This window comes from Lissotriton helveticus, chromosome 4_1, assembly GCF_964261635.1.
Source record: "Lissotriton helveticus chromosome 4_1, aLisHel1.1, whole genome shotgun sequence".
NCBI lineage: Eukaryota > Metazoa > Chordata > Amphibia > Caudata > Salamandridae > Lissotriton > Lissotriton helveticus.
The window spans coordinates 564,289,384-564,316,932 of NC_136063.1; the positions used below are offsets into that span (position 1 = coordinate 564,289,384).

Below are 27,549 nucleotides of genomic sequence, written 5' to 3' on the forward strand. Positions count from 1 at the left end.
TGACTGGGCAAGTACCGACCAATCTTAAAACATATAGCTTCAGAAAATATATTAGCAAAGTAAGGTATGCAAATGGAACTTTTGTATGTGGAAGTAATGCAATATACAGGACATGTGCACAATGCATATTTGGTGGTGGACAAGCTCTGGAAATGTGATTCATGCATTTTTATAGGTGGGAGACATACAGCGGCGTGAAATTGACTGCTATGGCATGGATTTTATACAGGGATATGCTTGATTTTAGAAACGATTTGTTTCAGTGTTTGTTGGCAACAATATGTGTTTTTCGTTCAGGGTGTACGTTCAGAAGTTAATGGTCACTAGCTATGCAATAATGTACAAATGTTTAAAGCGTGTGTTTTTTTGGTTGTGGGAGGCAAGGGTATTGCACAGACTTACCAAGATATGTCTGCACACATTCCAAACTTGCGTAAAAAGGACTCAAACAGACTCAGGCATGTTCGTAGCTGCACTATTGTTAGGGTAGGTTCGAAATGGGTCTCAGAACAGATCATTTGTACACTGTAAACAGTGTGAAACATGGCCGGATTTGCTTTGGATTGCTAGGGCATGAATCATAAGTCAGTCCACCAAGGGGCATGATCAATAGTTTTGACAGCTACAGAAGGGTAAAGAAGACTGTCATTATGCAAGATGAATCGGCGAAGCCAATACATCTGGAATGTTAGGTTTCCCAAGAGTGGGCAGCACAAGTCTACCATTGCACAGGTTATTACTACCTGTCCAGAGAGTTAGCATCCAGCGACATTTTTAAGCATGTACAAAGTGGGCGAGTGCCTGGGGACCCCACCTTCCATGAGCCCCCTGGCAAAGTCTTTGGTCTCTTTATATCGCCTCTATTTATCTATCTCAACCTCTTCATTATGTCTACCTGACTCTACCTCAGATGCTGTCTTTCTACCCAGTGACATCTTAGAGATTCTGGACCCCCACCAAGACGCATGTTGGCTGCTCTGTGGGGCCCGATTCCGATTTTTTTAATATAAATAAATACTGTTACTGTTTGGTATCTTTCAGGTTTTAATTAGCAGAGAACAGGAAATAAAATTCTCAGATGCTCCAAAAAGTAGGCCCCAAAGTATATCATACCCAGTGCAGCAGAAGTATTTAAGATGGCACTGTAAGCAGCACCCGCTAGCAATGCAAAGCACAGGCTGTTACTAGGAGTCTCAAGATTAAAAGGGAGAAGCTACAGTTACAAAGGTAATTATCTTGTAACAACTCCCCACAGAAATCCCTAGGAAACCAGAGGTTATGCCGTATGACACTGCTATTAGAAGAAACTTCACCACTGGCAGCCACCAAAACAATGTCGAGTTTTTACTGTCAACCAAGATATGCCCATGGACACACAGACTGGAAAGAGAGTTGGCAATTGCTTTTTTCAACTCTATAAGCTGAAACTAATTCTCCCTCTACTATCTGCTAAACATTACGCCTCAGCAAGAAAAAATCACATCTCCTGGATAAGAAAATCCCTTCATTGGCCTTAGTCCAAGTTAAGATTTGTTACATGACATGTTGGACGCACAGGTGTTACAATCAGTTGGGTCCAGAATTTAAGCATGGGCGGATTTTGCGGATCCACGATTCGCGGATTTGCGTATTCACGGATCGTGGATCCGCAAAATCCGCGGATTTTGCGGATTTTCGGATCTGCGGATTTGGGGCGGGGCTTCCATGCGAGTGCACATGCCTCTTGTGTGTATAAAAGGTCAGAGACCGATCAGAGCAGCAGATGAAGATACAGAAGCTCCTGGCCACAGGAACAGCACGAGGATTGCGCTCGTGAAAGTCAAGGATGCAAAGGCCTCTGTCCAGCATCACAGCTAATTTTCGATGGTACATTTGGGAAGAAGGCACATCTGCCCAGCCTTGACAACGCTCACGATTGTTTTTTGGGCCGATGAATGAGTCACTGAATTTAAGCTTCAACTAGGGCACATGCTTAATTGATATCTGTAAGTGCTTCCGGTTGAGGTTTAATTTTTGTGCCAGGACCATCGTGCCAGAATGAACCCTGCCCTTCATATTTATTCAAGAAGACGCCACCGTTTTGTGCCATACCTCTACTCAACTGGAGTACTTTATACTGGATAATCAGTAAGTGCTACCTCGTTGGGTAAATGTATAGTGCTTTTACTACACTACAGCTGCCTAAAGTGCCAGAGAGTTGTCTACAGCGACCAGGTGTGTGTTACTATGCAATCGCGCCGAAGGGCGCAGGGGTCCCTTGAGTGAGCTATCATAGTGGGTAAATGGCGGGAAGACGGTGCACACCGGGAGTGTGTGGGCGGGGCCAAACAGACGGGGCTTCCATGCGAGTGCACATGCCTCTTGTGTGTATAAAAGGTCAGAGACCGATCAGAGCAGCAGATGAAGATACAGAAGCTCCTGGCCACAGGAACAGCACGAGGATTGCGCTCGTGAAAGTCAAGGATGCTAAGGCCTCTGTCCAGCATCACAGCTGATTTTCGATGGTATATTTGGGAAGAAGGCACATCTGCCCAGCCTTGACAACGCTCACGATTGTTTTTTGGGCCGATGAATGAGTCACTCAATTTAAGCTTCAACTAGGGCACATGCTTAATTGATATCTGTAAGTGCTTCCGGTTGAGGTTTAATTTTTGTGCCAGGACCATCGTGCCAGAATGAACCCTGCCCTTCATATTTATTCAAGAAGACGCCACCGTTTTGTGCCATACCTCTACTCAACTGGAGTACTTTATACTGGATAATCAGTAAGTGCTACCTCGTTGGGTAAATGTATAGTGCTTTTACTACACTACAGCTGCCTAAAGTGCCAGAGAGTTGTCTACAGCGACCAGGTGTGTGTTACTATGCAATCGCGCCGAAGGGCGCAGGGGTCCCCTGAGTGAGCTATCATAGTGGGTAAATGGCGGGAAGACGGTGCACACCGGGAGTGTGTGGGCGGGGCCAAACGGACGGGGCTTCCATGCGAGTGCACATGCCTCTTGTGTGTATAAAAGGTCAGAGACCGATCAGAGCAGCAGATGAAGATACAGAAGCTCCTGGCCACAGGAACAGCACGAGGATTGCGCTCGTGAAAGTCAAGGATGCAAAGGCCTCTGTCCAGCATCACAGCTGATTTTCGATGGTATATTTGGGAAGAAATTTTTGGAAGACAAGGGGAGCCAGCGGGTAGCTATGGACCATGGGTAGTAGTTACATTCAAAGAGACATAGGTCCTAAGCATCATTTAAATAGTTAAGCAATGTAATATAGACCACAATAGGCTCTATATATTTTCTTTTCCTTGTCCAGCCGGACCAGGAATTTTAATAGTTAGATAATTAACAGTCTTGTTTGAAATACAAATACACAGCAACAAATCATTGCAGTACAGCACACTCCTGTGCCGTACCGTGGAGAGTGGAAAAGAAGAATAAGACGATAGGAAAGGGTGTATCAGGCAAAAAGAAGAGCGGACAGGTCACTGTTCTGAGTCAACAGTCTTAACAGTGTATCCTGAGGTGATGCATACAGCAACAAATACACAATGCATACACTGTATGCCCACTTAAAGGAGTCGACGTTTCGATCCCGCGCTCAATTTAACAAGGGATCATCATCAGGACTTAAATAATTATTTGCCTGGTTTACTCATTATATTTAGCCTTTGAAATAATGCAGCAGGGGAGGAGTGGTATCGTCAGGCGAGGGACAGTTAACAGTAGTATCCCCACTGGTTTCAGCTTACGTGGTGCTTGTGCCCAGTTGTGGACCACGCAAGGCGCAATAATCGGGTTTAAATTAAACGTGTCCTCCGCGGTTGGGAGACCGGTATGGTGGAGCGGTGTCCTCCAGGTCCTCGTGGCCGTGATCGGGGGGAAGCAATATCCCTTGCTGTTGTTTGTTAGGAACTTCTAATTGTATGGTCCGGCAGGGCTTGATAGCCAATGCCGATTGCGGTCAAGGAAATTAAACGATCCGCTCATGTGGACAGTGCCAGGACCCACAGTGGCTCATCCGTGCTCGAGCACCTGCTTTATTTTATCTATTAGCGCTTCCTGTTGAAGCTAACTTAGTAACTATTTTAGGATGGCGCTGGCAGCTTGCCGGCGCCATCGTAAAATAGTTACAACAGGCCAGCAAGGCTTGAACTTTTGCCCCCGGAATCCGCCGCTCGCAGATTTGCGAATTCGCGGTAAATTCGCGGGAGTTCGCGGATCGCGAATTTACCAAAAATTCGCAAAATCCGCGAGCGTAACGGATTTTACGCTCATGCTTAGTCCAGATTTACTCAATCAAAGAATTCGGTTCTGAATTTTGGTGCCTACGCTAAGAAGCCAGGACTGCGTCCTGTTAGTTGTACTTAAGTGTAGGCTCAAATCAATGGTAAGTTAAGCCTCCCCTAGATAACAGGCTCAGTTCTGTGGAATGTTCTACAGTTCAGACAATAATCAACATTCCACAGCTTTAAGCAGTTCTGAAAACTTCCATCATTTAAACCATTCAGTTGACCCGCACCAAGACTTTTAGCTGAGGTTGTACATGCCTTATAAATGTGTTTTTTTCACTGTAGAATAACTGTACATAATTTTGAAAATATTTAATACTAGTACGTTTATTATTTGTATAAAAATGTCACATTTAAATAGGACCATAACAACATATACAACTAGCAACAAATAAGTACAACAGTGATATATTCAAAAGCGACAATGTAGAAGGACTAGCACATAATATTAGAGACAAATGAGAACGACAACAATGGCACATAGAAACAATGACATAGAAAAAGGCACATTTGAATGACTGTGAGGAAGGTTCAAAATGGAAAGACACAGCGAGTGAAATATAAGAAGGGGCATATACAACCAGAGTTATAGAACAGCACATGCAATCATTGTGAGGGACAACTATCAATTAAAATAAATTGGCTGATCCAACCAAGCAAAAAAAGGAACAGCGTAAAGCAATAGCACAGCTCACCAAGAAAAGTGTGTAAATGCTAAATAATTAATAGGTGTTACAGGTAAAGAAAAACATGGTTATGTAAGGGGTTTTCTACCCCCAAAAATATTTTCTACAAAAATAACATGACACATAGTAAAGAACATTTACATACTACAGTTTTAGACCATGTGCAAATAATTCATTTGATGTGAATGCAAAATGGATTGCTTTTACAGAGGAAAGTCTTCTTTTCAAGAAGTCTTTTGCATTCATCAGTTCCTGCCACATGCTCTTCAGTCAAATGATTTACTAAACAGCCACGAGCATGAGGCAGAGACGTTTGCTCCTCTCAAGCCCACTGCATGTAGATTTTTAGTAGAGTAGTGACAGCAGCTTTGCAATTTTCAAGCCAAATCTTAGACAGGGAGCAGCATAAGCCTGGATACAAATGACACTTACTAGGCATTGGAATAATAGCAGCAAAAGCATGCAGTAGCACAGTCTATCACCTGGTATCCCACGGTTGAGCACCACAAGCCTGTATCACCAAAGGCTACTTACTGCTAGTAGCCTGAGATTGAAAAAGAGAAGCTGGCATGTATTGGAATGGTACTGCACAGGGACAGTGATATAACTGGAAATATATTTCATAAATTAGTATAACAGACTATGGCTAGGGGTTTCAGCTCAGTCATTAGAAAAAGATAGATTGTTACTAAGGGTGTCACCCAACCAAAATATGCCAGTTCAGGACTATGACATGTGAGTGTCCTCCGGGGGTGGCATGGTGGGTTCCTCCGGGATGACAGGAGACTGACTGCCCTGGCTCATATAAGGTAAGGGGAAACACAAGAGCAAATACTTAAATCATTGGTGGAATGTGGTATACCCATCAGATTCCCGTACCCTGACAACACCAGAGCAAAGTCTTGCTAATAGAAAAAAGAACCATAAAACGCCGGCAAGAGAAAATGCCACCAAATCATCACAGCATTGAGGAACAATGGAGAAATCTCCCTCTTATTAGGGGAAAAGCCTGGAAATTTTGCAAGTCAATCAATGGAAGGGGTGAAGAGAGGGAGGGGCATTGGGATGGCCAGCTAATCATGACACAGAAATAGAATTATAACAGTCAAGTATCGTACAAGATCCACATGGCTCCATAATTGACTTCTCATGCACCTTTTTGGACATGTCCATCAACATTTCCATAATTTACTGACTTTACGTGTATTGCACCCATGGTTTTTGATGCATTCCAAAATTTACAAGACCTTGTAAACCTGCCAATACGACAAAAAGATGTGCCTCACCACAGGAGGCGTAACGAGGAGAAATATCTTTATTTCTTCTCATTTTTTCCTCTTTCTATGTGTGCTGCATTCTGTTGTTGTGCAGGAAGGTGCCCGTTTGTACACCAAAACAATCCTGCTTACAACACAGACAACCTTACACCATAGTGCAATGATGCCAACTTGGAGCTAGGCTGCCAAAAGGGCGGCAGCGCATGGGAAAAGGACAGGAATGCACTGTATGGGAAAAATACAGCACATTCCTGCCCTTTCCCTGTGACGCAGTGCAGCTCAGCAAGGTGACTAACGTTGTAAATATGGTTCCCAATTTTCTAGGGATGGACTCTATTGGGTGCCCCCAACAAAGGAGATACGTGGACCGAGCTCCTCCACCCAAAAAACACAAAAGGAAGTGCTTGCCACACAAGGCCTCGCAGTTTACCACAAGCAGCGTTGAAGCTACTAATAAAATATGCACTATTCCTAGAGCAGCGCTCCATAATGCCTTGTGGGGCTCTTCAATTTATATGATCCTCATTGTGGTCTCAGGGTGGCTAGGGCACCACCAACATCACACAGGAAGGGTGTGCAGGTTGCAGGAGTGCAGCAGCTCCCCCGTAAGAATTTTAAGAATGAGTGACCCTATGTTTGTCGGGTTGTGGAATCCAAGACTCCTCTGGGATTTCAGCAATGCTTTAAAGCACTACCCAGATTGAAATGTTGGCTCTTCAGCTGGGAGTGTAGTGCCCTTTGGGGGGGTCAAGTGTAGCGTTGCAATTATTGTGGTCTGTAAGTGTATGAAGAGATACATGTACTGAAGCACCCTCTAGGAACTAGGTCTATGGTTGCATGTAATGTAGTCAAAATGTGATTAATCTAGTGGCTGCTTTTATGACTGCATTTTTATTGTTGGAAAGTTTATTAAAAATACACCGATGCATTTTTGCTCATTTTAAATTCTTTATTGAGATAATAAAACGTTATACACTGTGATCAATAATCGTTGTCAACATTAACAACAATAAGTGCATTTACACATGATTATTATTGATGATTGCATTTAGACACAAAATGAATTCTTTAACATGTGGTTTGCCACACTTGAACCTTTGATCACACCAATAGCCTTACTTTAAGTTTTGTGTGACCCCGCGCGGAGGTCAAAGGTGATGATGCAATGTCATCTATGGTACTTTACATCTGCTATGTACCTATTTGTACATCACTGCTGTGTGTGTGTGGAGGGGTGCGTGTATGTGTTAGAGTATCGGGTAGTAAGAAGGTTGTCTTTTAGGGTTGGGTAGGGGTATAGGTAGGGTATTTTTAGGGTTTGGGGTGGTAGGGGTATAGGGTAGTAGGGGTAACTTTAGGGTTTATGAGTGGGCAGAGGTATAGGGTAGTAGGTGCATTTTTAGGGTTTGGGGTGGGTAGAGGTAAGAGTGATAAGGGTATTTTTAGGGTTTAGGGGTGGGTAGGAGTATAGAGCGGTACAGGTATGTTTAGGATTCAGGGTGGGTAAAGGTATACGTATAGGTTTGTAAGGTTAAAAATGGGGGTATAAAAATGATTTTAAAAAGGGTTCTCCCCCAATAAAGAAAAAATGTAAATGTAAAATAATGTTTTAAAAAGAGGTGGTGGGGGTCTCCTCCCAAAACAAATCAGTTACAATTAATATGTGTGTGTGTGTGTATATATATCATATGTGATCAAGGCCGCCCGTCTGGCGGCCTAAATGCTTCAATTGAACATTTGATGCTCTAAAAAAACATCATTAAGAAACAAGCCTTGCCTACGGAGTCTGTTTCCCAGTACTGCGCCGCTCCTTTGGAATATTGCATGTCTGGGATCCTGGTGTGACATATATACATATATATATAAAAAGGGATTGTATAGTAAAGTGATGCGTGGTGTATGCAGTGTTGTATTTTCATACAAGTGTCCTCTGTCCTAGATGCTGGCTAGATGATGCATGTTTCCCCGAAACGGTGAGGGACTGAGAGTCCGGCTGGAAAAGGATCACTGATGTTTTCATGGACACATTAGAAGAAGGGGGACTCTACGTGCCCAAATAATAAATATTGGGCCTATTTTCTCACACCAAATTCCTAAAAGTTTGCAATAGATTCTTAAACCTGGCTTTACTGATGGCTGAAAGTACCAAAGCAATGGCTTGGAGGTCAGCAGAGGACCCCGAACTTAGTCGATGGCAACGGGAAGTTAAAAAATGGGCACTCAGAGAAAACTTGGCCCTACATGGCAAGGAGAGAAGAGGCATTCACAAAAGGCCAATAACACACCTGTGGAATGAAGTGATTACAGCATTCGAAACGCCTATAGCATAGTCCATGACCTGAACAACATGAGAGATTACACCAGGAAAGTAAAGATGTTAATCCCATAGTGTGCGCAATACTCAGCAAGCAACACATAGGTATACATTACCTCTACCTTACCAACCCACAATAATCCATGTGCTACATTGAAACTACATCAAGATGTGTAGACACTCCTTAAAAGAAGTATGTATGTAGGTATACCCTCCCAACTGCCTCGCAAGTGGAAGTTATTCAGTGGCATACCCTTGAAAGCACCGTATTAATGCAATCCCTCCATAATATGTAGTAACAGTGCTTTATGAGTCTGCAAGATGTTACTAGCACAGCTGTCGATGACAAGCCATTGAGAGATGTGTATAACTATTGATTTCTCAACCCTGCCCCTTCAGGAAAAATGAAGAAATAAAAAAACGGTATATACTTTTTGATAAATTACATCCCAGGTAAAATTGCATAATAACTTTTTTTAACTGACTGTAATACAAATAGTGCTAGCTTGTTGAAAAATCTACTGTCTTGCAGCAACCTGTCAAAGGCCTTTTGGGGAAGGCATGCCCCAATTATCTCTGGAGAGGGTAAGACCTGACTGGCACACCACAAAAGTACGGTAATACTTCATTAATAGGTATTAGGCATCATGCTGCCTGTTCTCTCTTTACGGCATGAGAAAGCGCCGCATCCTGTTTCTTGGGTCTGCTGATAGTCCGTCAAGCATGTCTTGACATTTTGCTTCTACCTTATAAATATTAGGGTGGAAAACTCCATAGTAAAGAATCATTGAAAGAATGCCTAGCCCCAGCGCCCCAACAATTGTAATACTGACTGGAAGAAAATATGCCTTCTTTGTAACAGAGGGGTCCCAGTACCAGCACAAACACAGGATACTCACAGTCATAAAAACACGAAAGACATAGTAAACAGAATTTTGGATTCTTGTCTCCTTTTCGCTTACGTTGAAAAATGTAAATACACGAACTACTGCAACAATAATACGGTAGAGAAACTCCATCCGAAACGATGTGCAAAATTTCGTTTTCTGCTTCCAAGTCCAGATGAAGCTCAAAATCCACAGAACTGCAACTAGCGATACCAGGAAATAGATATTTTGAAGACCAAGGAGAGCAATGCTCAGTGTCCAAGACGTCAGCGTGAAGACTTTGTAGAAAAGGTATGTCAACATTGATGGGCCCACACGGATTTTTTTTTTGTCTTCTAAAGATTTGCGCAAAGACACCTGGTAGTCGACAGTAGACCAGGCTGTGCTACAGAAGGAGGCAACAAGGAACGCATCTGAAGAAGAGAAAAACAGTGTTTAGTGGAGCATAAATGTTGCAAACACAATGTACACTTGGGCTGCCGTTCTGGTCATATATAAGGGTCTATTTCATAGACCTGAGGTACCTCAGAGGGAACAGAGGGATAAGAGAAAACAAAATAATTCTACCTGCACAGATGCCTCATAAGCTTGGCAGTTTGAGCCCAATCTTTTGTTTGTAGGTGGATAGACGTGCATTTATTTTAGTTTGAAGCCCTCTGTTTGCAATAGTTCGTGTAAAATAAAGAATAAGGTAAGGCCTGTGAACTTCTGTCCTCTTTTGTTCTGCTCAACCCTACCTCGCTAACACCTCCCACAGTTCTGCAGTACATCTACGTGTACTGCCAAATAGAAGCCAAAGGGAGGTGAGGTGAGATGAGGTGTGGGCAAAGGGAGGGGAGGGGAGGAGAGGAGATGGGAGGGGAGGTGAGGTGAGAGGTGGTAAGAGAAGGGCAGGGAGGAGAGGAGCAAGGGAAGTTCATGCATGCGTAAATGCATGTATGGTATCTAGAAAGTGGGGAGGGGAGCTAAAACAAAGAGTTGTTCAGTCCTGCAAGCAGAGTAGAAAATAGTTTGAGATCATGCATGTGAGCCCTTTTTTCTGGGGCCTGGCCCATCAATGCAGTGCTGCTGGCGGGTGCAGTCAGTGACACATGGGCTTCACGAACGATTGCACTTCAACTGCATAACACAATTGTTAACTTTTGCACTGTTTTACAAGGGTAGCAGGTCAAGACCAACCCCATGGTTCTTCCACTTCCCCTAAAAATCTGCCAGATCATCTCAAGTTAAAAAAAAGTCCTGTATTAATATTAACTACATTTAACCCCGAAAAATAGAGATAGACGTCAAAAAGGGGTGTGCAACACAACATAGGGAGAAAGGACATCCAAGAAAAAGCAGAAGCTTGCATAAACTCAAAGAATAGGGAAACCTCCTCTATTAATAAACTGGTATATATTATTGACAAATATATTGCAGTTTCAAGCAGAGCCTTGAGGTCTGACTTTTTTTTGTATCCTGACTTTTTTCTACATCAGAAAGCATTAATAATCCTCCCACGTAGTTTCATATAGAAAGTGCTATAGTAAATCCTTTTCCATTACCCACCTTGTTAACAATGTCTAATAAATCAACAATTTTGCAACATTCTGTTATTATTAAATCCACTAAACTAATTTTTAATGACTTGGATTCAAATTTTGTATCTCCCATGGTCGGTACTGAAGACTTGTCATTATGGCATAGCAATGTTATTAAATTGAATAGAAATGTTAATTTCTGGAATTCCTGGATCAAGTCTGGTATTTTTTATCTCAAAGATATCTACTCCAACAATACTTTCATATCCTTTGAAGCTTTACAAACAAAATTCAATTTACCTCGATCTGATTTTATTAAATTTGACTATTTATGTAATTCAATTTTAGATTCTTCCCCGCATGGTATTCCTTCTAATGTTAAAGCAGATTTAATAATATATACTCAAACTATCGCTACATCATCACATACTGTTTCTCTTCTATATAAAAAATTATCTAACTCTATTGGAAACAATTTAAATAAATCTCAGTTTTCTGGAATAATGAACTCTCACTTTCTTTATCTAATGATACTTGGAAGACTATTTGGCTTAATAGTGTTTCTGGCTGGCTACCTGTTTCGCTTTACCAAACTAATTCTTATACTTTATTTAATTGTTTATGGACACCAATACGTCTATTTCGTGCTAAACTGATACAATCTGAATCCTGTTGGCATTGTAAAATCACATCCTGGATCGCTACAGCATATGGTTTTTGATTGTCCTTTAATTTCAAAATTTTGGTCTGATGTTTGGGATATTATACAAAAGATATTGAATATTCATGATGTTGTTTCCTACAAACTGTTAATATGTAAATCTGTTGGTTTTACGCAAAATCTAACTGAATTGGAAGGTAAACTTTTTAATTTTCTGATATTTGCTGCTTTAAAATTCATTACTTATTGCTGGAAAGATATTTTGTCACTATCTGTTCATGCTCGGTGGTCATGGGTCGTTTTTACAAGAAGAGGAGCCCAGTTATCTCTAAACGGAATTATTCATAATTCTAACCTTTTTCAATCTTTTTGGTTACCTATTGATATATATTTGTCTTCATAATTGTATATTTATAATGTTATATGGTTCTTCTGTCATTATATTTCATTGCTTATATCATAATGGTAGGTCTTTTTATAATAGATGAATAGTAAGTATACATGGTTTCCCCCTTCCTTTCCCTTTTTGTGTTTATCTTCCCTTCTTTAATGAATATTTATATTTCCTTACCTATTATATTTCAACTATGGTTTTTGTAAATTCCATATTGTGCTTAGGTATTTTCGCTTATTAATAATTTTTCTGTATTGTCTGTGTTTGTTAATTACTATGAAAATTCAATAAAATATTTTGAACACAAAGAAGAGCTCTGAGGGTTCATTAGAAGACTTGAAGTATAAAGTCCATGGATGATTAGAATGCTGAGGAAGAGAAGGGTTCTGTCGGCTGACATACAACCCGCTCTATCAATCCCCAGGAGACCTAGAAGGGATATACATTTTGGCAGAAAATTAAGACCCGAGACATGGCAAAGTGCCCACAAGCAATCACATTTGGCTAGATAAATTAAATGCATGCATTACAATAGTGACCCCAAAGTAAGGGCAGAGGGTGTAAACCAAGAAAGAAATGAGAAAGAGTGAAGCAGAAGAGCGCGAGAAGGAAAGACACCCAGTATAGTTAGGCAAGCAAAGAGCAGTCATCCATTGTGAGGGGTTTAGGAAAATGTAACACAGCGAATGCTACAAATCTGTCTGGTGAGGTGGGAACAAAGGATGAACAACACAAGAATATACATGGTGCAAATAAAGAAATCAGCAGCTTAAAGACAAACAATCATCTCATAAACATCACATGAAGTGAAGAGGTTGCTGATTTAGGTGACCTAGCTTAGGACACCCCTCGCGCCGCACGGCCACCAGCTGCTGCGTGTGCCTCCCGCCACCCGCCTGCCTCGCTGACCCTGCCACTGCCGTGTGACCACGCCCCCTGCCACCGAGCGGCGTGGTCTCCTGCAGTCTAGCGCTGTGCTCGCTGCTACTGTAGGCTCCTGTTCCCCGTTTTCCTTGCTGTGTGCCCCTTTGCCTGTCTGAGATTGTATTTTGTATATTTGTATTCTGCTCTGCTGTATATTTCTCGCCTGTCCCCCTGTTTACGCTCCCCCCGGTCTCCTCCCTCCCCGCTCCCCGCCGCCGCCGATAACCACGCCCCTTTTCTTTCTGTGCCCTCCCCGCTCCCGCCTCCCAGCTGCTCCGCCCTCCCTCGCACTTGGCCATATATGGCGACCGTGCGAACGCGCAGCGGTCATGCGCAGCAGACGCGCCGATTGTGCGCCGAAGGCGCGCCAAAGGCAAGCCCGTCTGCGCCCGTCCGCGACCGGACCGTGCCCAGCGCCAGGACCCCTGGCTCCCGCAGACCCCAGCCCACCCGCCGGACGTACGACGCCGCCACCCTCAACGCACTCAACACCGGCCGAATCCCGGGATGCTACCGAGCCACCCCGAGACGAACCCACGGACCCTTCAGCTGTCACGCCTGCAAGTTCTCCTGCAACCGGACCTGCCCCGCTCCAGCACCCGCCAAGCCGAACACCTGCAGCAACCACCTCAAGTGCATCCTACTCAACACCCGCTCCGTCCACAGACACACCATCGAACTCTGGAACCTCCTCGACACCACGGCTCCTGACGTCGCCTTCCTCATGGAAACCTGGATGAACGACTCCTCAGCTCCCGACATCGCCATCGCCATCCCAGAGGGCTACAAGATCACCCGAAGAGACCGCGGCAACCAGACTGGAGGAGGCATCGCCATCATCTACAGGGACACCATCCGCATCACGACCAACACCGACGACTCCCTGAAAACCGCCGAACACCTGCACTTCCAGATCCACACGGACCCAAAAACCACCCTCAGAAGCACCCTCATCTACCGACCCCCGGGACCACGCACTCAATTCAGCGAAGACATCGCCGACTTCATCTGCCCGCATGCCCTCCCCTCCGCTGACTACATCCTCCTGGGGGACATCAACTTCCACCTGGAGAACAACAACGACCGCAACACCACCACCCTGCTTGACAACCTCGCCAACCTCGGACTTAAGCAGCTGGTGACCACCCCCACCCACCTCGCCGGACACACACTCGACGCTGTCTTCTCATCCAGCAAGGACATCATCTTCAGCCACGCCACCGGACTCCACTGGACGGACCACAGCTGCGTCCACTTCAGCTTCAGAAGGACCACGATCTACCACCACCAGCAACAGGTTGCTCGAAGAAACTGGAACAAGATCACGGCAGACCAGCTCGCCGTTTCCCTGAGCCAGCACCCTCCCGCCAGCTCAGCGAACCCCAGCCAGGCCGCCGACAACCTCACGAAGTGGATCAGCAACTGCGCAGACGACCTCGCCCCACTGAGGACCCCGCCTAGCAGACCCGGCAGCAAGAAGGCCCCATGGTTCACCGACGAACTCAAGAGCTCCAAGAAGAACTGCCGAGCCCTCGAGAAAGCCTGGAGAAGGGAGCCAACACCGGACAACATGACCACCCTCAAGCTCGCCACCCGGAAGCACCATCAACTGATCCACGCCACCAAGAAAACAGCATTCAAGGACCGACTGGACAACAACGCACACAACTGCAAGGAACTCTTCAACATCGTGAAAGAGCTCTCCAACCCCAACGCCGGAAACAACAACATCACCCCTTCGCAAGACCTCTGCAACTCCTTCGCCTCCTACTTCCACAACAAGATCGCTGACATACACAACAGCTTCAGCCCACAAACAACGCTCCCCACGACTGCACCAATGCCCCCCACCACCACCCTCAGCGCCTGGACCCAGATCAACACAGAAGACACCATCTGCACGATGAACTCTATCCACTCCGGATCTCCGACCGACCCCTGCCCCCACCACGTCTTCAACAAGGCCGACGCTGTCATCGCACCCCACCTGCGGGACATCATCAACACCTCCTTCGACACAGCCACCTTCCCTGAGAGCTGGAAGCACGCCGAACTCAGCGCTCTACTAAAGAAACCAACAGCGGACCCCACCGAACTCATTACCGCCCCATCTCGCTCCTCCCGTTCCCAGCCAAAGTCATCGAGAAGACCGTCAACAAGCAGCTGGCCGCCTTCCTCGAGACGAATGGATCCCTCGACCCCTCACAGTCTGGCTTCCGAGCCAACCACAGCACCGAGACCGCCCTCATCGCTGCCACCGATGACATCCAAGCCCTGCTGGACAACGGTGAAACAGCGGCCCTCATCCTCCTAGACCTCTCCGCGGCGTTCGACACTGTTTGCCACCGCACCCTAGTGCAGCGCCTCAGCAACATCGGAATCCAGGAGAAGGCACTGGAGTGGATCATCTCCTTCCTTGCGGGAAGGACACAGAGAGTCTGCCTACCACCGTTCAGATCGGCAGCCACGGAAGTCATCTGCGGCGTTCCCCAGGGCTCCTCGCTCAGCCCCACCCTGTTCAACGTCTACATGAGCCCCCTGCCGGCCATCGCACGCCAGCACAACCTCAACATCATCTCCTACGCCGACGACACCCAGCTGATCCTCTCCCTGACCAACGACCCCGCCGCCGCCAGAACCAACCTCCACGAAGGGATGAAAGACGTAGCCGAGTAGATGACGACCAGCCGCCTGAAACTAAACTCAGACAAGACGGAAGTCCTCATCCTGGGCTCCTCGCCCTCCGCCTGGGACGACTCCTGGTGGCCCCCCGCCCTGGGCACCGCACCCAAATCGACAGACCACGCACGCAACCTGGGCGTCATCCTGGACTCCTCCCTCGCCATGACCAGACAAGTCAACGCCGTCTCCGCGTCCTGTTTCAACATCCTGCGCATGCTACGAAAGATCTTCCGGTGGATCCCCACCAAGACCAGGAAGACGGTCACCCAGGCCCTCGCCACCAGCCGACTAGACTACGGCAACGCCCTCTACGCCGGAACCACCACCAAGCTCCAGAAGAGACTCCAGCGGATCCAGAACGCCTCAGCCAGACTTATCCTCGACATCCCCCGACGCAGCCACATCTCCGGACACCTGAGAGACCTGCACTGGCTCCCCGTCAACAAGAGAATCACCTTCCGTCTCCTCACCCACGCACACAAAGCCCTACACGACCAAGGCCCGAGCTACCTCAACAACCGCCTCAACTTCTACGCTCCCAAACGCCACCTCCGTTCGACCAACCACGCCCTCGCCGCCGTCCCCCGCATCCGAAGAGCGACAACAGGAGGAAGGTCCTTCTCCTACCTGGCCGCCAAGACCTGGAACACCCTCCCTACCGACCTCTGCCTGACCCAAGATCACCTCTCCTTCAGGAAGAAGTTCAAGACCTGGCTGTTCGAGCAGTAGCGGCACCCCACCACCCCCCCAAGCGCCTTGAGACCCTCTGGGTGAGTAGTGCGCTCTATAAATGCCTTTATTGATTGATTGATTTGCCTACTCCCCAGCAGAATAAAAAGAAAAGCAATTGGTGAATGGATAACCATCTGCTTGGGATGAAATAAAATCAAGCATGCCTAGAAACCCACAAGACCTAAGAAAAGATGCTGTCATGGACTATAATGGAAATAGGGCAGACAACCCTTCACCAAGCGCTTGAGCATGGTAACAGCTGCACCACATTACAAACAAGCATCTGCAACGCAATAGGTCTCGCATTTGCGAGAGTTTAAGCTATTGGCATTGTAAATGACAATGCCTTTTATTTATCTGTTTTGCTGATTAACACATAAATTAAAAGGCATTGTCATTTACAATTCCAATAACTCAAACTCTTGTAAATGTGAGACATATTCAAAGAACCGCCCGCCATTGTCCCGGGCTGCTCTGAAAGAGAAAACATGCATGACACTCTGAATGTTGCAGGAATGCATGTCATGCCTGCAGTAGGAGAAACTCATTAAAGAAAATAGAGCTTACATACTACAACAGATGCACCATGTAACAACCAAAGTAAAAGGGCCAGTCCTCATGGGAGGCTACAAATGAAGACAAGGCGATACTAAGAGGGACTAACAAGCCTATTAAAGAATCAGAAACCAGCATTTACAAAGGGCAATGACACAAGCCAATGACAAATATGGGCAGAGAGTGGGAGGGGCTTCTATTCCATATTCCAATACAGCATGCCGCAGAGCAGCACATGCGCTGCCCAGGCTCGACCTAAAAAGGGAAATGTGCAGCAGACAAATTGGATGAATGTTTTATGACAAGAGATCTGGCCAAAGTAATATCCACCCACAGGTCAAGGAAGCCTTTTTTAACTAAGCGCCTCGAAGATAAAGCTGCTTAGAAGCGATTATGGATCCTAGAAGAAAACCTTGCAGAAGCTGAAAAAATAAAAGGCTAGGGGCATTACAGAGACATGAGTTGCAGGTGGGAGAAGCGGGACAAATTATTCTGGAGAGTGGTTGCTGTGACTGACACTCGTGATAAAAAATAATACTGAAGTGAGTGTTCCCTTATTCTCATTGGTAGACCACTTCAGTATCATTTTCTCCTACAGGTCTTTGATTAAACAAAAGTGTCAACACATAATTAAAATGCTCAGTGAGGGCTCCATGCAAGAAACACAGTTGGTGGATGTTGAAAGGGCAATAAGTGACTGGTTAACAGTAGAAACAATAGAAGAATCAACCACATTTTCCAAATCATTGAAGACACCAGGCACCAATTTAATCTCAAATGATAGAATTCTGGACCCTGGACATCAAGTAAATCTTTAGAGATACGGTAACACATCTAAAAATGCAACATCATGGAAAAACAGAATGCTGGTGTTATTCAATAAGAGAGGTTGAATCAAACTAAACGTTATAGAGCTGTTAGTCTTATAAATGTTGAGGCAATGATATCACAGGAGTATTGTTAGCAAACACTCATTGCTGGAGTCGATAAACCCAGAATTTGAAGAAAGCTGAAAACAATCAGCCCTGAACCATCTTGGAACACCTTGGTGAAGAGATGCAAAAGGAACAACAATGCAAATGGTATACGGAACCAGGTGAAACTCGTCTCAACAATCTTTAACTTGTACATCAGTGATTGTGCTGCTAAACAACAGGAATCAGAGTAGAAGCTATTGGCTTAGAAATTACCCTGACGTCTTCACTGTCAGATGATTGGTACTGTCAGTGAGGTGGAGCTGAGGTTTGCAAAAGCTACTTGATGGTGTGACCAAATGCTGCATAGGAAAGAAAATTACCATAAACAATATAATATAGATCAGTGGTTCTTAACCTGTGATATGGGGACCCCTGGTGGTGCCCAAAACCTTCTCACGGTGCCTGCGACTGCTTAGAAAATGTAATAATATAAACAGATTAATAAAGTGTGCTTACAAAAAGAAGCAAAACGTAAAATTACAATTTTTAAAGCATTCTGTAGAGGCTAAAAATTAAGTTAGTATCTTCAGACTGATTTGTGGGAGCAGTGCAAATTCATTAAGCAAGATAGAGTATGGACGATGAGTGGCTCAATTGAATTTAGAAAAGTTCCTTCCCACATTCCCATTAAATTTAAAATTGCTTGTGAATTGAATAAAATATTGTTTGATGAACGCTCGTTTCTATATTTTTTGTGTATTGTTTTGCTGTTCAAAGCAATGAAAATGCGTAGCTGGGGTCCCTGCCTTTCATTGATGACTCAGTGGGAGTCCCTGTGTTCCAATAAGGATATGGGGCCTCATTTATGAGGCCTTGCGTCACTTTTACGCCGCCGGTGCGTCACTTTGTAAACCCCTGCGCCACATTATACCTGCGCCAGGTATAATGTATGCAAGGGGGAGCGTATTGACGCAAGGAAGGGTCGTAGAAGTGACGCAGTGAAATCTATGAGATTTCACTGCGTCACTTTTAGGACGCCGTTGCGTCAAAATCTTGCGCCTGCCTCGCAGCAGGCGTAAGACTGACGCAGGCCCTTTCACATGGGGCTTGCCCCATGTGAAAGGACGCATTGCTGGAGTTGCGTCACTTTTGTGAAACACTCCAGCAATGCGCCACTTTTGCGCAATACAGATACGTCAGAAATACTGACATATCTGTAACTCCTTGCGACATGATGCGTCATACATTAAATATGATGCATCAGGAATGTCGCAAGGAGTGCGCACTGAGAAGTGACGCATCGCTGCTTTCACGCAGCGATACGTCATTTCTCATAAATGAGGCCCTGAGAGTGGGTCCACTGAAGTCAAAATATAAATAACAACTGTTATTGACAATAGTATGGTATGGATCGCCCATTAAAATTGCAACCTATGAAAATATATCCCTGAAATGCTTTTGGTGAAGCTTTCAGTGTTTAAAGTGTGACCGTACACTCTAGAAATAAATCAAAACACCACATGAAACAAGTATTGGAAAAGACAATAGGCCACGCCTGTGTAAGAGCTGCTGGCTTTGTCATTTTTTTGTAACCATGTTGTACAACAGCACTGCTGCTGTGCACTTCGACTGAAAGTATTTTTAAAAAACACTATGACGCGATTAGTACTGGCCTTGTCATAGGACTTTTTCCCCTTTATTTTCCAACATGCTGCACAGCAGCCCCGCTGCAGTATGAAAGGGCGAAAAAAAACAGTGACAAATGTAATAGCTTTTGCGTAGGTGGGTGAGACCTAATGCCAATGCTTCTTTATATATAAATAAATGGGTTAGCCCATCACATTTTAGGAAGAACCAGAAACTCACTGCTCATGTCAAATCGATGAGTAATATATAATACACAAAAAGGGTAGATAACCTTTGCAAAAAAATATTTTAGTCACAGTTTAGGATACTTTGCAGGAAATGCTCCAACAAAAAGGGAAACAAAATAATAAGCAATGGCAAGTATTGGTTTTGTGCCTACTGTTTTCTTAGCTCGTCCAGTTTGCTACTAACGAAAAATTCCTCAAATTCGTTTTTTGGGAAAAAATGGCACTGTTGAACAATGTTTGTTTTTGACCTGAGTGCGGCATAAACCCGGAGTAATTAATTTACAGCTAATGATCCAAAAGAAACATCCTCTGATTCTGAGCAAATCACTTAGGGCCATATCTATCAGGCACTAATGCTTTAGCAAACGCCGAAATTCACAGAATTTTGGCGTTTGCGAACGCATTAGTATTAAATGGTATGTATCAAAGAAATCTGCGTGCAAAATAAGGAATCGCAAAATTTGCGATTCCTTATTTTGCGATTGCATTTAAGGAATCATTCCTTAAATGCAATGTAAGAAGCATAAAAAAATGCAAATTGGCCTTAAGGAATCGCCTTAAGGAATCGCAAATTACCACCAACTTCAAGTTGGTGGTAATTTGCGAATTCCTTGAAAAATGCACTTTTTTGCATTTTTTAAAAGTGCAATGTGAAGCACATGTCCTTAGGGCATGTGTGTGCGCCACATGTGCACCCATGCTTATTTCAGGGGTGCAACAGGGTGTCCTTTGGACACCCCTGCACCCTTGAAATTATTCTCAATTTGCGATTCTCAAATTGCCTATCGCAAATTGAGAATAACGTCTGATTTATTCCTATGGGCCTCCTGGCCCATAGAAATGAATGGGAAAGTATTCCTTAATTGTGATTCGCAATTTGCAAATCGTAATTAAGGAATACTGAGGAATCGCGAAAAAATTGCGATTTTGTACATACATCCCTATTTGCGATTCTCAAATAGCGATTTCAAAAAAATCGCTATTTGAGAATTGCAAATCAGGTTGTTGATACACATGGCCCTTAATCTCCCCGTGCCTAAATAGAATAGTTGTTTTTTAGGCACGGGGACATTAACGGACACATGCATCATTGCACCCGTTTGCGATTCCTAAATTGCGAAAATTAAGGAATCGCAATTTAGAAATCGCAAACTGCAATGCATGAAAAATTCGCATTAATTTTTGCGATTCGTTATTTTCCCATAATTGCGATTCACAATTTGCGAATCGCAATTAAGGAAAACCCTTCCCATTGATTCCTACGGGCCAAAAGGCCCATAGGAATGAATGGGAAGGCATTCACATTTTGCAAATTTGAAATTGCGATTCGCAAAATGTAAATGCAATTTCAAGAGTGCAGGGGGGGGTCCAAAGAACCCCTCCCTGCACCCCTGAAATGTAACTTTAAATGCAATTTACACACACACATGTGTGTGTGTAAATTAAAACTTAAAAAAATGCAATTTGTACATATTTGTACGTTTTCGGTAAATTAGCATGAAGGTCAACTTCATGTTATTTTACCGCTTCCAAATTGGGAAATCGCAATTAAAAAATGATCATGCATTGCATTTAAGGAATCTGAAATTGCGATTTCTTAAATGCAATCGCAATTTTAGAAATCGCAACATGGTTGCGATTCCTAAAATAGCGAAATGCATGATGAATTGCAAATTAGTCAATTGCATTCGCAAACAGCCGAAAATTGCGATTGGCACCGTTTGTGAATGCAATTGACGTTGATGCATGTGGGTGTAAGTGATTTGCCCAGAATCAGAGGAAGATAGAATCTTCACCTTGCAAGACGATTTGACACATTAAGGAAAAAAGACCAATTAAATTTGACAACAGGAAAACTCTCCAGTCATGAATCCCTGACGAATACAGACTGCAGTGAAAATTAAGGCAATGCACCTAAATCAGCAAGCAGTAATAAGAAGATATAGGGGGATATTCACAAGGACTTATCCCCGATTTATCCCCACCGTAACACATCAAGGGCCCGAGTCACAGAACTAATTTAGGACAAAATCCTAAACTTACTACCATTTTGGTATTCACAGAAGGCACTTATTCATTTTCGTATTCACAGAAAGCACTTACTCTTCAATGAGTAAGTGCCTTCTGTGAAAACCAAAATGAGTAAGTGCCTTCTGTGAATAACAAAATGAGTAAGTGCCTTCTGTGAATACCAAAATGGTAGTAAGTTTAGGAGTTGGTTGATTTGTATTGTATTGTGCATTTATATAACGCAAAACTGTCACCCTACGGGTAACCTGGCGCTTAGACTTAGGAGTATTCAGCACGTACACAAACCTAAATTGGCAATGGAAGGTCTAGTTTTCCGCCTTTGGGAACAATCAGGTTTTCAGATTCTTTCTGAAACAGGTCAGCGAATTGACCTGTCTGATGGTCTGGGGCAAGTCATTCCATAGTCGTGCAGCGGCCACGCCAAAGGCTCTGCCCTCCATCCTAGTTTTCTTAAATATGGTGGTCCTTATCAGATTTGCATTAGAGGAGCTAATCTGCCTTTTGGGATTATACCAGGTAAACCTCTCCTGTAATGGAATAGGGCCCAAATCATGTGCCGCTCTGTACACGATAAAAAGAGATTTAAAGCAGATTCTCTCTTTGATAGGCAACCAATGTAGATCTCTGAGGGGTTAAGGTCGTAGAAGACCTGCGTTGCCTAATCAGAGCCAGCTTTGCTGCCATAGAATGGACTCTCTGCAGTTCTGTGAATTGGGCCCATAAAGTGGAGATAGATTGAACACCCCATTCACAAGCTGGTACAAACTGCAGACATCTATGAACAGTAACAATCCTAGGAAACTGAAGGGCAAAAATTACATATCAAGCCCTATATGCAAAAACATTAGATAATTTTTAGACTCAGTGTACAACACATTTAAATTAAAACTTCCATTTTATTGATATAATTTCATGTATAAAATGTAAAAATTCTGGCATTGACGTAAATCACTAAACAACCATAAAACATCATAACAGACTATTTGAAATTATAACCAATTATACAAAACCAATAATTGCACCAACTGGAAAAAACATCAATGTTTCTGTATGATACAGTAAAAGACAATCAATAATAATCTTGTTAGTGTGAAAGTGTGGCTGAGATGATGAAAAGATCTCGTTTTTCTCTGACAGGATTGTTACTGTTCATAGATGTATGCAGTTTGCACCAGCTTGTGAATGGGGTGTTCAATCTATCTCCACTTTATGGGTTGTACACTGAGTCTAAAAAATCTCTAATGTTTTTGCATATAGGGCTTGATATATAATTTTTGCGCTTCAGTAGCCTAGGATTGTTACTGTTCATATTTGTATTTTCCCTGTTCTAGGAACTTCTAGCATTTTCAGGGGGTCCCTTATTTTTGACAATAGAGCAAACTGAAGACATCGCCAGTATTCCAGCAATAACTACCCCAAAATGTATCTCCATGGTGGACCTCACCAACTAACCCTAATGAGATGCAGAGTAGGCATTTCCATGCAAAAACACATGAAGAAACCACTTCACCACTTTCACAACAAACTGACCAGATCTGAGATGCGAACCAAAAACAGGCCTAAGCCACAGTAGCAGCAGGGAATTAACACTGCCTTTTGCTGGTGTTAAGCAGGACGACTACCTGCAGCATAAAAGGAAGCACAGCCAAGAGCCACACCTGGAGACCCACAGATGCCATGAAGACAATGATCCTGCAACGCGGATACCCATGAGGGCCACAACACCCACAGTAACCACCACAGGCTCACCACCACCCCCAGGACCTGGGGGAACACCACAGAGGCAGCATACACAAGTGTGGGGGGTCGTGGGAGGGAGGAGCAGCTGTGTGGCAATGTAACACACAGTGAGGCCGCTCATGTGCCATGTGCTGGGCAGATCATCCTTGATTCCCAGGGTCACAGACATTCCACTACACCCACAACCGGTCTCTGTACATCTCCTGTATGCATGTAGATGGTGAAGCTATTGTAGGGATGAAAGGTCCTTTGTCTAAACTATCAGGTGGTAGCACATCTGCAGCTCCAAGCAGGAACTTGCATGTGGCCAGCACACCCTGACAGATACAATAGCATTTGCTTGCGACTCCCACACTACGCACTGCCCGACGTGAGACCAACGTGAACACATCCCACACGCAGAAGTTCTTGGTCATAGTTATCGTGCGTGTTGTGGATCTGGTCACATGTCCCAATATGACAGTGGACATGGCTGCATTGGCCTGGACTCAAGATCCAGGCACAGAAAACAACGCGGGTTTGCACTGACTTGTGTTGGTGATGGACTCCCCCAAGGTGACATGGGCGCTTTCCTATGTTCTTCATTCAGACATGCTGCTGCATTGGTCTGCATATCATGGCACTTCTCTTGGCCATACTGACACGCACTTGTTGATAAAGTTTCCGCGCTTTCACTTGTCTCCAGCAGTGTAGTGTCTTGATTTGTATGCCAATATGTGTGTGTTTTGTTACCAATGGGGCTTGTGGGGTTGTCTGGAGGCTTGGGTTGCCTCCATTGTGCTTGACTGTTGTGTTCTGTTTGGTTTGTCTTTCTTTTTCAGGCTTTTGTTGTGCTTATTCCTGCCTGCCATGTGTGTTGCGGGCCTGGCGGTGCTTATCCCTGCTTTCCTCATCGTGAATGCGCTCATTGCACGTTTTTTTGTGTTGTGGTTTACATTTTTATCTCCGTCAGCAATGGACAAATCAGAATTCTCAGCAAGGGGAAGAGGATGTGGATGAGGAAACCAAGGAAGACAAGGAGAGGCTAAACAGGACAAGGATGGGGAAAAACTAGGAGTTCAAACCAGGGGAAGTGCCAGACAGGGCAAGAAATAGAACATGAAAAAACAAAAGAATTGAATGTGATTAATCATTCTGAGAAAATAATAACAGATGAAGAAACAATGTTACTAAAGAAAGGATTAAACCTCTGCCCCACTACTCATCTAGATATGGCACAAACCAGGATAGATATTTACAAAATATATGCGAAAACCAACCTAGCAAAAGCCTTTGCGGATAGAACATTGAAACAACAAGAATCCCCAAGAGTAACACCAGTCAGCAATTTAACGGTGGATGACATATCTACCTTCCACACCCTACTAATAATAGAGAACGAATTAACAACACAAAAGGCAAGAAACCTTGAAGATGAATTTCCCTCAATGGGCGCCGGTGAAAGTGGAAAAAAGCCCACATCATATTTGTATCCAAACTTATCACCAGGAAACAAAGCGATAATTCAAGATCTGTGTAACATTCAAAATGCCAAATATGTTAACAATTTAACACAAGACAAAGCAGCCTTGAAGCAACTACAGGAGGGTTATACAATTGAAATAAAACCAGCAGATAAAGGGGCTAATATCATTAAATTAAACAAATCAGATTATATCAATGAAGCAAAAAGACAACTCACAGTGCAAACATGTTACAGTTGTCTGACTACCAATTCAACAAAGCAAATCCAAGAAACACCACCAAAAAGTTTGAAAGAATGGTTAGAGCAAGATCTGATAGATGAGAATGAGCAAAAATATTTGACGATAGAATATCCTGTAAAAGCAACAATATATGTTCTCCTGAAAATACCCAAAAATAGAAAGAATCCCACAGGAAGACCGATTGTTTAGGCAAAGGGCTCAATACTACAACCAATTTCCAACTATATTGATCACTTTCTTGTTTCTATAGTAAAAGATCTCAGTTCATATCTAAGGGACCACCTAGATTTGCTTCAACGTTTAGATGGTATCCTATGGCAGTCAACATATTAGCTTGTCATAATGAACGCGCTATCACTCCATACAAGCACAGAACATCAAATTGGTCTTCATGCGTGTAAATTTTTCCGTGGAAAGAGGAAAATTTAATGTCATCGACACAAAAACATGTTAGTTGAAATGATATCCATGTTTCTGTACAACAATGAGTTTATGTTCAACAAGGACATTTTTAAACAAACCACAGAAACTGCAATGGGATTTTCCTTTTCACCCAGCTATGCAACTATGCAAACCTAGTAATAGAATGATGGGAACAGAAATTTGTTTGTTCACCAGAAAATGATAAATACACAGAAAAAACAATAATGCAGTTACGTTTCATAGATGATCTTTTCCTAATATGGGATGGCACTAATGAAGAATTTGAAGAATATATCAGAAATTAAACAATAACACATCAAATCGGAAATTGACATATGAAATCAGCCCCATAAAAGTAAATTTCCTTGACACTTTTTTTTTTGCATAACAACATGTTACAAACAAGACAACACAGGACAGGAAAAAAACAGAAACAAATGCATTTTTGCATTGATGAAAGTTTCTCAGATTAATAGAGAAATTGCTCATTTAAAAAAAAAAATCCTGAGTTATATATAGAACGAACTTGACTTGAAGGTAATGGATATCAGAGAACTTTACACTAGCACCAGTTTTGTTACATGAGGACACATTAATTTTTGTTAGGCACAGGGAGATTAAGTGATTTGCCCAGAATCACAGAATATTGAGCGTCCTTGCCGAGACTCGAACCCGGTTCCCCAGAGTTGAGGTTGGCCGCCCTAGCCATTAGGCCAACTGAATGTGAAAAAAACAGTTAAGAAGCACAGGAACGGTTCAGAAACCGAAAATATCCCCAAAAGACCATTGATGGAAGTCTCCAAAGAGCAAAAACTAAAGAAAGGACACAGATTTTACATGGATTGGGAAAAAAATAGAGACTCAAAGAATAAGATAACATTGATAACATCATATTCAGTGGAAACCAGCAAATTAACCCATATTGGGGGGATATTAAAACTTGATCCAACCATAACATTAGGAGACCATCCAAATATTACATACAAAAGGGCACAAAATCTAAGAGATAAACTCATTTATAGTCACTTAAAAATGAATCATATGAAAACATGGATTAAATCTGGGAGGGTTCTGGTCCTGCAACCAGTGCAAGGCATGCCAAACAGCAGTGAACAAAAACAAATTTAATTTGGAGAATGGGATAAAGTGGAAAATTAAACAGCATATAACATGCAACAGCAAATATGTGGTGTACGTAGTAGAGTGTCTTTGTAAGATGAAATATGTTGGAAGTACCACATGTGAAGTAAAAAAGAGAATTTTAAAACATATTTGGGCAACAATCAATAAGGATCATAGTAATGCTATTGCTAAACATATGGAACTAAATCACAAAATCAATTGGGAAGAACTGAAGTATTATGCGATTGAGCAAATACCACCACTGGAAAGAGGAGGAAATCGTGAAAACTCCTTTGCCAGAAGGAATTCAGACATGTATTATCAATGAGAACTATTACTACAAAAGGTCATACTCAAGATGAAAAACTTTATGTACATTTGCAAGAACAAAGTTCTCCCTTTTAAGGGTATAAATGGAGCATAAGAAATGTATCCAAATGACGTAATACCAATGGGAAAGCAAAGGAAAAAGATCTAACGAGAACAAAAGAAAATCAATGCAGCACTCACAAGAATTAGAGTATAAGAAATGGTGTAAAATAACTGATGAGCAATCAAAATAAAACATTATAATCCCATGATCCTGCAAATTGAGAGGTGTATAAATAATTTTGCCAAGTATGAACCCACTAGAGGGTGAAAATTAAAACTGCAAACAATGAAAATCAACATTGATATGAATAAACAATGTAGAAATATGTACATATAACAAAAGCTAAAGATAGCGTACATGGAGAAAAGTATTGAAAATAAAAGAGGACGGAACAACCCACTTGAGGGTTTGTAACTAATTAAAAAACAATGAAAGCTAAACAATAC

The 27,549-nt window shown here is 43.2% G+C and overlaps 1 protein-coding gene across 2 annotated transcripts in view; it reads right to left on the bottom strand.

The window, feature by feature from the left end:
* Positions 1-7,176: 7,176 nt before the first annotated feature.
* The window catches only part of XKR9 (XK related 9), a 335,451-nt gene continuing 315,078 nt past the window's right edge, over positions 7,177-27,549 (bottom strand). For both annotated transcript variants that reach the window (XM_078687158.1, XM_078687159.1), the window contains exon 4: positions 7,177-9,862. In XM_078687158.1, the coding sequence (XP_078543284.1) occupies positions 9,228-9,862 (635 nt within the window). In that variant the 3' untranslated portion in view covers positions 7,177-9,227. The remainder of the gene's footprint in view (positions 9,863-27,549) is intronic.